The sequence below is a fragment of the Alnus glutinosa genome, chromosome 3 (assembly GCF_958979055.1).
Source record: "Alnus glutinosa chromosome 3, dhAlnGlut1.1, whole genome shotgun sequence".
Lineage (NCBI taxonomy): Eukaryota > Viridiplantae > Streptophyta > Magnoliopsida > Fagales > Betulaceae > Alnus > Alnus glutinosa.
Window position 1 is genome coordinate 5,089,455 of NC_084888.1, and position 10,891 is coordinate 5,100,345.

Sequence of the window (10,891 nt, forward strand, 5' to 3'; positions counted from 1 at the left end):
TCCTTCTTTTGTTCTTTCATTTTTTAAGGAGCAAAGAAATTACAATGAAATTTAGAAATCATGGAAATGACATAGGACTGAACTTTCTAGCCATTCAATGCCTGAGGCCCTTGCAAACTGCATCTAATTCTCAGATATTATCTGTGAGTGGCATCAAATTATTGAATTTTTCAGAGCCAAAATCACACTTTATATTTGTTTTTTTTTTTTTTTTTTTGAAACAAAGTGAACTTCATTAATAATAACAAGCCCCAGTGGGAATTACATTTGACCAAAAGGCCAATACAAGACAGAAAAAGTTCAAACATGCCCGAAGGCCAATTGTGACCGGAGATAAAGAAACTCCACCCACTAAGTCAGGTAAAACCTGACTTAAAAGCAGCTACCAAAGGTAAACTGTAAAAAGATTCAGAATAAACAAAAAAAAAAAATCTACCCAAATAATAAATAAACATTACAAAGGTCATACATGAAGTCCCTCTAAACAATAAAGCACAATAGCACATAATAGAGAGACAGATCTAGCAAAAAGCCATCAAAACAATTCCAAAATGTCCATAAATTACATAGGTAGACTAAAAAACCAGCCACAAACAGAGGCTACACCCCAGAACCGGCAGAAGAAAGGCGGATTTCGCCAAAATCGGCGGCGCGTGGGAAACACGTGCTGGCCCCGGTACCCCCCAGCCGAAGAGACACCGCCGGAAGCCCCCTCCCCATCGTGCAAGACCAGAAAATGGCGAAACGTGGCCGTCACGCGCGTCGAACGGCAGAAACCCCTCTGGCGCGTGCAGACCACGCTCCGAGCTCCGGCAACCGGCGTGACCTGTGCGACCAGCAGCAGGAGCGGACGGCGACGGACATTCCGGCCAAAAGGCGCGTGTCAAGCGGAAAGCAACGAGCGAGCGTAGATCTGGCATCAAACATCTGCAAAAAAAAACAATAAAAAACCGGCCAAACCAACACTCCTCCTGTGACGACCCGTTTTTTTTTTTTTATATACAAAACATCCACATAATCATTAATCCCTTAAAATATAAACGGATCTTCACAGTGGCACGACGATATGTCGCAAAGCCAACATATGTACATACCCCATAATATGTACTTGGCAAATCAGAGTATAACATCTATCAACTATGCAGCGGAAAACATAACCTAATAGCGAAAATCACATCTTATACATTTATCACAAATAATTACAACAAAGAGCCATTAAATAACTATATGATTAAATCTTTCCACGAATTAAATACGTGACATAAATGGTTTTGTACAATAACAAGTGACACAAACGTCACAAGCCATAAACCAAACCTATAAACAAGTGGACAACCCGTGGTCCACCAATTACGACCGTTGTGGCGTGCTTCAGTCATAACATCCAAAATACCCTTCTACAATGCTATCAACTACGATCGGAATACCTGCAGCCAAAAGAACATCATCTATACGGTTGTGGGGGTTTGCCACATCCGTATAGGTGGAATTATGAGCCCACCGCCTTAGCATACATAAATACACTAAGACCTCAGAGGTATACTATTCACTGAGTTTTTGCAAAGAACCAACTTTTCATTTTTAGTCGTGCGGACACTATAACAGCTACCAATATTATAAATTTTTGTTTGAAAAACCCCCATAGCTGATGTAGCAAACACCGACTAATAGAAAACGTTTAAATACTATGGACAGCTAGTATTATACGAAAAAGATTCGTTATAGAACACAATGACATTTAAATCATGCAACCATCCGATACCAATATACATAAATTCTTTTTCTATCAAGACTTTTATGCATACTAATACGTCTAGCAAAACTACAATATACTTATCATGAAAACATCACCCAATCCGATACCAATATACATAAGTTCTTTTTCTATCAAGACTCTTATGCATACTAATACGTCTAGCAAAACTACAATATACTTTCATAAAAACATCACACAATTTAAATAATGCTATGCATGCTCATGATAGTCTTTTTGTTCATTGTGAGCCTTACGCTCTCTTCCATTATTATGAGCCTTACGCTCTCTTCGTTATTATGAGCCTTACGCTCTCTTCTTTATTATGAGCCTTACGCTCTCTTCGTTATTATGAGTCTTACACTCTCTTCTTTATTATGAGCCTTACGCTCTCTTCCTTATTATGAGCCTTACGCTCTCTTCGTTATTATGAGCCTTACGCTCTCTTCGTTATTATGGGCCTCATGCTTTATGCTTTACAATTCTAACTCTAAACTCCTATTCTTTGCAAATCATGCTTTCTTCAAATACCATGAACCAATCAACATGAAATTTTCTTTATTTTTCTTTGCAGAATTGCAGTACATATTCAGACACTTTAAATCGATTCAAACATTTCATTTATGCATCATTTCATAACATCATTGATATTTCAACATAATTGAAACTACTTAAAACATTCAAAGCATACCTGTTAACATATCGTTGGTTCAGTAGAAAATTATCTATCATTTGCATTCCTATAAAATACGAGAATATATTTTCTCAGTGAGTAGAATACTCACCTTGACTGCATTGGACTCACGACTCCAACTCTACATTGGATGACCTGTTAAAGACTCCAATCCGGACACTATCTTGCAAACATTAATAACATTAGACTATGTTATTGAACTCTATACTCTATGACACATACACTATCCACGTGCTCACACGTCGCGTAATCTGCTTCTAAGGCTAGTTAGGTATCCTAAACTATTATTAGGTTATCATTTAGGTTTAGGTTCTAATGATATCTTTGATTATTAATACAAAGATGTATTTACTATATGCATTAGTTTATCTTTTATTGTTATTAACTATAAATCTTATAGTTGTTTACTTACTATTATTGAGTCACATTTATCATAAGGTTCCGATACTATTTGACTTTAGTACTTAATCTTTATCATTTACTATCATCCTAAGTAGTTTAGGTTTAGGACTTAACCTTATTTAACATTTTATAATCTTTGTGCATTCCATCCATCTCCTATACGCTTTCATTTACATTCCTCATTTTCACCAAGTACCAAGATTATGATCTATTCATCTCACTTATAACTACCATCACTACCCGAGAATCTTATTAGGACTATAACATGAGACTAATCAAAACAACCCAACTCTACAAAGGACATCATCTAAAATCTTATTATTACATAACCTATACACCAAAATAAACTATAGCAAAGAATTCAATTATTTATCATAATCAACCTTAATCAATTCAACTTCATCAACACCTAGAATATCCAACTCATAAATATAACATAGAACATATTTTAGCCTTATTCAACAAACCATAACCAAGATGTCCTCACTAAAATACCATTTCGCATTGACACATACATACTCGGCCCTTAACAACCAAACATCCAAACCCATGCCAAATTTCAACCCATTTACATAATAAGATCAATCTCCTACCACCAAACCTTCAATATCCATAGCCTTACATCAAGATCAATCAAAACCCCTCTTTTACATACAATGAGCCATAGCCATTAAGGACTACCAAGGATCAACCACAAACATTAGACGCCACATAAAACTAAATCCATAAATCCATCACAAGCATTAACCTTAATCCTCAACAATTAATCATAAACTAACATCATCAAGTTACCAATCCAAAAATCCATATTTGAATCCATTAAAACACAACATCAAATATAGCAAGGTTTTCCCTCACATCAACTCACCAAAATTCCAATAATCATAGCCACTATCATCTACCAAATTTCTTCCAAAACTAAACCCAATTCAATCAAACATTCTACCATCAACATAATGGAGCAATAACCGTCAATTAACACAATTATCCCCAATTTACAACCACCGACCAGATCTGGATTTTCACCAAAATACCCTTCATAATCACTTTCCATTCCAACATCAAGCACTCACCACAAAGCATCATTTATAGGTTATCAAAAATCAAGAATCAAAGCCCATAACAAATATCAAAACACCTAACCGATATCAAATTCCAACTTACCCTTAAAATTCCCATTTACATATCAAGGCCAACCTCTCTCATAAGTGAGAATACCTACATAAAGTCTTTTAACCCATACATAATATTGCTATTTAAACACTAATAACACTAACCCATAAGATTTACTTAGGATTAGACACAAGAAATCGCAATTAAAATACATAAGCCAAAAGTTAGGGTTTAAGGAAACTCACCAAAATTCACCAAACCAAAACCCATGGTTTGGGTAGTCTTAAGCAAGTTCCAAGTAACCCATTACCTAAAGAAAATATTAGATTAAACTCACATTTCAATATTTTAACCCAAAATTACAAAATCATTAGTTTAGTATTTTACCTTAAAACGATCGGTGGAAACGTAGATCCAAGTGCAAGGATCACGTTTCCGAAGAAGGATCGAAGATCGGACCGTTAGATCTTCGTAGATCGCAAAAATGAGAAAGTTTCCCCATCTTTTCTTTCTCTTCTTTCCTTCCCTCGGTTCTGAGAGAAAAAGAGGCATTGCCTCTTATTATTATTATTTTTTTTTTTTTTTCTTCATTGGAAAGGGCCAGATGGCCCTTCCTTCTTTTATCATGTGAAGGGCCACATGGCCCTTCACCTTTTTTTTTCTTCTTTCCTGCGCCCCACTATATATATATATATATATATATATATATATATATATATATATATATATATATATATATATATTTATTTATTTATTTATTCTATATTTCTTAATTTCTTTTCTAATATATTTTTCTTTTCTATTTCTTTTTATTTTATTTTATTCATTAATTTCTTTTAAATATTAATTTTCTTTTCTAATTTGATTTCTATTATTTTTATTTCCTATTTTATTTGGACTTAAAAATATCACTTGTATTTTCTTTTCATGGCCACTATTTACAAGCCCATAGATTAAAAATAAAACACTCTATTTTATTTTACCCCACTAAATAGACTTATTTTTATTTAATCTTGATAAACTCATTTTATAAACTTTAGTCTCTAAAAATTTTCTCTTGCATTTTAAATGCACCTAATTAAGTTTAATTAATTATTTACTCAAATTTATACTTTAATTATTAAATAATGTCCCAGATATATTTGACCCTATATTTATTTAAACCACACTATAATAATTATTACTCTTTCTATTATTTTACCTCAAGCTTAATTTATTTCGATAACACCATTATTATTACCTAGAATATAATTATTAAGCTCATCTATTAATGAATACAATTTATTAATTGATAAATCTCCTATTTATTTTCTTGGTCTTTACATCTCCGACGACACAAATCCAGCCACTCTCCCAACCATACTAGACGCGTAAAACCAACTGCCTGAGCCAAAGAAAAAAGCTAAAAAAACTCACCATAGCCCAAAGACTAGATGAAACATCAACTCATCATAGCTCAAAAGCTAGATGAAATAAATACCCCCACCGGAACAAGGAACCGAGGGGAACAAAAAACGCTCCAAAGCCCTAAGCTAGGAGCCACCACCCAGCAAGACACAACCGCACAACCCCTCTCAAAACAGGAGAAAAGGGAACCACTTTATATTTGTTAGAAGCATAAGAAAGTCAAAATCATTTACACTTCATGTGTTATAGGGCATGTTTTGAATGAAAATATGAAATCAATCAGAGTCTGCAGAACAGGAAAGGATCGCAACAGCTACTAAAGATGCACAAAAGGAAAGTCTCCCCAACTCTGTCAAAGCATCAAGAAAGGAAAGAAGAAATATAGCAGCAGCTTACAAGGAAATATGCAATTCAAAACTTAGGAAATCATGTGTAAGCCTTGTAATTGACAAATCAAAAAATCTTGGAATTGTCCTAATGTATATTCACACATTCCTTACGTTCTTATTTTCCTTATACTCTTACACTGTATGTATAAATATCCCTCGGTCATTATTGTATTACTCACTTGAATAAAATCCTCCATTTGTCACTTATATTTTCACTGCAGTCCCACAAATTTACCCTTTTTTTTTAGGTGTACGAACCCACTTTAGTTTCATTCTCTTTTCAGAACAAAAGGCAAAGAAAGAGTGGAAGAGAATGGTATACTTTATCCAACCTTCCACATTTTCCAAACAAAAACAGTTCTCAGAAATCATGTACGGGAAGCCAATTCAAGTTGATATCTTTTTCAGCCACCTCTACCTTTAGATTAGTCAGGGAGTCCTTAATAGGCTCCCATAACTTGGCCCTCTCTTCATCACATGTCACAAGCTCCAACTGCTCAAGATCCAAAGTAGATGGTGGCAAATGATTTCTCAATCTCAAGCACCCTTCCATGTGGAGCTCTTTCAAATCACGCAATTCACCAATGTATTTTGGCAATTTCCTAATGCTTAGGCAGTCAGATATGTCAAGAATGCTTAACTTATGAAGGCTTCTGATTGACTCTGGCAACTCCTGCAAATCAGTACATGACTTAAGCCTTAGCACTTCCAAATTCACCACATTTCCTATCTCTTCAGGCATGGCAGACAGCTTATGACAATTGGTGATGCTAAGTTTCTTAAGGGAGACAATATTACACAGCCCAGCAGGCAATTCAACAAGATCATTGCAATAGTCCATGTTTATCTCCATTAGATTTGGCAATGCATCTGAAACCTGAATAGTACAGCTCCTAAAAGCCTCACCAATATTGCACATAAACAAGGATAGCTTCTTCAAACCCCTCAATCGTATTGGGGCCTTGCAAAGGGAAGGAATTGAAACCTTCTCTAATCTGATTTTCTTTAGATGGGGTACATACTCAAGTAGTTGAAAGTTACCTAACTCAGCATGAAAGAAACCATAATTTGTGGCAATCAGAACTTTTAATTTATCCATTTTCTCCACAAACTCAGGTAACTTGTAATTCTTTGTTTGAAAATTCAGAACTACAACCTCAACTTCGGATGTTTCGATATTGCACCAACTTGATGAGAACGTTTCATCTGCAAACAATATCATACATGGTGTGAAAGGGTGCCAAATACTATTTTATATTTTTATAAGTCACAGCATGTGTAAGGACATGTGGGGTGTTTGAAAAGTGAGAAAGATGAACTGACCAGTTGAGATAGACAAGAGGCGTGCGCCGAGAGGTTGCTGCTTCTGTTCTGTCCACTTGGGAAGATTGTTTCCACTTATGTTCATAATTAGTCTTTTCCTTTGTTCTATTGGCTCCTGGTTGCTCTGATGGATAGCTAGCTCTCTGAGAAGATCATGTTGTATGACAAAGTCTTCACTGTAGTAGTTACCAATATCACTTGCATCTTTCCTGGAAAATGAGCAAAAATTCAATGCTTTGAAGAGATTCAAATTCTTTAGTCTTCTCATGAAATTAATTTCCATGACTATGCATCAAAATGAAGACTTTTATAACATGGGTAAAAGAAATCAACACAATGAATATGTTTAAGAGAATCAAACTCAAGCATCTATGAGATGAGCTGCATCAAGGTAAAGATCATAGTGGAAATCCTCCATTAGTTCTAGCTGGTATAACTTTCCTTCTTTCTTTTAATTGGCTTTCCAAATGGATATTCATAGGGTAGTATGAAAAATAGTACATTGACAATCAACTGGTCAAATAAGCTATAATATATTGTCAACTGCAATTTAAAGTTCATCAAGCTGTGAGACATTAGAATACTTTGGGCGTGTATACAGCAGCCACAACATATTACAAGAAAATCATGAAGACAGCAGCCTACAAGAAAATCACATGATACAAATAAAAAGCCAGTATACCTTGAGACCACAAGACTAGCAAGATTCCGGCTAGTGATTTCATGTAGGTTGGCAATGGCATCAATGCCTTCCTCATCTAGTTCGTATAATTCTGCCCACATATCAATGAGGACAGCAACAGGGATCCTTTGGTCTTCCGGAAACAAACCTAGGTCCAGGAAACACTTCTTGATGACCTCATTATCCAAGAAATCTAGGCTCTTCTGGAGACAAACAAGCAGATCGCGGTCAGAATCAAGGATAGAACGACCACTACACCATTTCTTCACCCAACTTTTCAAGACCTCTGCAGACTGCCCACGGAGTGATCTTCCAATCACTCTAAGGGCCAGAGGGAACCCCCCGCAGACCTTCAGTATCTGCAAATGTTGTTCACCAAATAAAATCAGTTATTGTTTAGAGGTTACAGGGGTAATATTTGTATGTCTACTTTTTGGGGACAAATTGTTTATAAGAAACAAAACAAGCAAGCATAAATGCATGCATAAGTATGCAAACATGATTTTGGCAGGTAGCCATGGTATTATGTACTTGTTAAAACAAGCAATGGCATCATGTAATGTATTTTTTCTTTCATACACATACATTTCCCAAAATGTACGATAACAGATACGATTAAATGCATTTCATACACATATACCATAGACTGACAAAGTACCTTTTCGATATCTTTATCTCGAATCAAAGAGCTTCCATCCTGCAGGGCTGCTGAGTGACGAAACAGAGTCATTGCATCTTCATCTTTTAATGGTTGTAACTTATATGTAAAGCTAAATCTTGGAAATGCAGTTCTTGAAGTCACAAGAATCTTGTAATTTGGAATATTAAACTCAAACTTATCAAGAAGGGATTCTGATCCAGACCAGACATCATCCAGGATCAGCAATATAGAGCCTTCAATTTGATTTAGCAGTTGCTCCAGCTGGTTGATTGCATCTTCATCAGTCTGAAACTCAGGCACCTGATAACCCTTATGACGAAATAGTTTCTCTACAATGACCTTCAGGTTTGGCGTTTTTGAGACGGGGACGAAGAAAATATTCTCCTTGAATATGCCTATCCAAATACAATGTAGTTAGAAAGCTGCCACCAAAATCCCAGTTCATGTCTGATAACATTTGCGCACAGGATATATAAAACCCAATCCCAACAAAGAGTAAGAAATAATAAGCAAATTCTGAAACAATGCCACCAATTATGTTGATATGAAAATTGCTTGTTCGTTTCTTTTCTTTTGCTACTCTTCTGTGGCAGTAATTCCAATGTACTATACGTTTCAAAAACACGAAAAATGACAGTCGAAAGAGCAAATCCAAAGAGAATGAACCTGAATTTGACACAAATCTATTTCTAACTATCTTTCATTCACATGCTTGCAGAAATTTGAGTCCTCAGCGCGAATGCAACCCCATTCATTTTAAGTCAAAGCCAAAAATATAATATTCTGTGTAATTTGCATTTGGTAACACCAAAGGGTTTACTCTTTAAAAGGATCCACATCCTAGTTTAGAGATAGAGAATAATATTTCCTAAAGCACTTGCCTATTAGGAAGTAAAATTATACAAAAAAAGAAGAAGAATTATTGAATTTGTGATGAACTACCTTTAATTTCCTCATCCTGACAGAGCATTTTCACCAATGTGGTCTTCCCGCATCCTCCAGGAGCAGTCAAGACAAGCACCGACACCTCCTCCTTCAGCAGCTGCATCTTCAACTTCTTCATATGCACATCCAATCCAACAATAAAATCAGGGGGTCGAGGAACCGCGCATGACACCCCACCATTTTTCACGGCCAAATTCATATTCTTACGGATAGCATTCACCCCCGCCAAAGTCTCCAACACATTCCTCGCATTCCATGCTTGCAAATCAATCTGAAAGAACCTGCCAATGTCCTTGTCCAACTCGCAGAGTTTGGTCGCGTGCTGGGATTTCATGCAGTAGTTCCACCAACTGATTTTCGAGCACTTCAAAACGAGCTTCTTTCCCTTCTTCATTTGCTCGATCAAGCTCTTTATTTCCTCTTCTGGGTGGCCCACTTCTCTGTTCAAACGTGTTATCTCTTCAACCAATGGCACCAAAGAAGCTAGCGTGGATTGGAGGTTTGCGAGAATGGATTCGAACATACGGGCTTTGTTTACCACATCCTTAACTGTTTCAAACAACTGTGAAAATGCCTCTCCAAGTACTGCTCCCAGAGCAGCCTCTCCAATCAATCCTCCTGCCATTACTTTGCTTCTCCAACAAACCCAGAATCTCCAATATGGCAAAAGAAAAAAACCAAAGATTTTGTACCCGACGATACTCAACTAGCCCGATGAGGTTTTTTTTTTTTTTTTTTTTTTTTTTTTTTTTTTTTCTGGCGCTGATGAGGATAACAGGGCAGAAAATCAAAACAAAATCAATCGCAGATAAAAAAAAGAATATTATAGGCTTCTCGATCGGGAGAAAAGAATAGAGGGAAGAAAATACTCAGTAATCGATTTAAGCTAAAGTAATCGATTTATACCTTATATACTCAGTAATCTAAGAAAATGTCATGCCATGAACCTCGAAGTTCCGAGTCTTAGCAGTGACTTCGTCCTTCCCATTTTAGGATACCCCGCGTGGAAGTGAAGCAACGCATTATTTGGAAGAGGAATTAATATATTGACTGTGTAATTCGATCGCCGTTAACTGTGAATCTTCTGCGACATCTTAGCAGCTGTCAGACATGAAGTCGTTGAAGTGGTTGGTTAGCGTATCAAATATGGGATCAGGAAAGGAAATAACGTACGGTCATGCATAAAGGCATGCAATAAACGGTCAAAGGCAAACAAGGGCGCCGTTTGTTTTCATGAAAACATGAGCTATATATGAGAGAGCTTCCTCCTCCTCGGTCAGTTAGCTGATCATCCTTTCAAATTGCAAATGAAGAAGAAGTCTGACGCATTTTAAACTCCTTAATGGAATAAGCATCAAATAAGAAGTTTCGCGTATTAACGGAAGAATATGCTTGATTTTCATCTCCGTCGTTGACTTGACATTTCTGTAAGGGAAATTGGAAACGGTACGTACGTGGCCAACCGTGTTAGAGGATAAAAGCAACAGCTCACTTCTCCTCAAGACCAGCCTCAAAATCAGCA

General features: G+C 36.3%; 1 protein-coding gene and 1 long non-coding RNA gene across 3 annotated transcripts; both read right to left on the bottom strand.

Moving 5' to 3' along the window:
• Positions 1-239: 239 nt before the first annotated feature.
• LOC133863685 (uncharacterized) lies at positions 240-4,561 on the bottom strand. 2 transcript variants are annotated; one of them, XR_009899424.1, is made up of 4 exons: positions 4,350-4,561; positions 4,208-4,272; positions 1,318-1,448; positions 240-927 (listed from the first exon to the last, which is right to left on the bottom strand). It is a non-coding gene; the product is annotated as an uncharacterized LOC133863685 (long non-coding RNA). The 2 variants fall into 2 exon arrangements; XR_009899423.1 differs by lacking the exon at positions 240-927 and having other exon boundaries at positions 1,163-1,448; positions 4,350-4,556.
• Positions 4,562-5,787: 1,226 nt separating this feature from the next.
• LOC133862287 (probable disease resistance protein At5g66900) lies at positions 5,788-10,679 on the bottom strand. Its single transcript, XM_062298056.1, has 6 exons — positions 10,276-10,679; positions 9,367-10,131; positions 8,422-8,819; positions 7,764-8,122; positions 7,082-7,290; positions 5,788-6,964 (listed from the first exon to the last, which is right to left on the bottom strand). Exons 2-6 carry the CDS (start codon positions 9,992-9,994, stop codon positions 6,120-6,122), a joined length of 2,439 nt encoding a protein of 812 aa, XP_062154040.1. The 5' UTR covers positions 9,995-10,131; positions 10,276-10,679; the 3' UTR covers positions 5,788-6,119.
• Between the last annotated feature and the right edge of the window lie 212 nt (positions 10,680-10,891).

Coding starts and splice junctions, on each gene's coding strand:
- LOC133862287 (XM_062298056.1), bottom strand. CDS start 9,994: ATGGCAGGAGGATTGATTGGAGAGGCTGCTCTGGGAGCAGTACTTGGA. Junction 8,123..8,421: donor GAGATAAAGATATCGAAAAG/GTACTTTGTCAG, acceptor CAACATTTGCAG/ATACTGAAGGTCTGCGGGGG. Junction 7,291..7,763: donor GCTAGTCTTGTGGTCTCAAG/GTATACTGGCTT, acceptor CTCATTTTCCAG/GAAAGATGCAAGTGATATTG.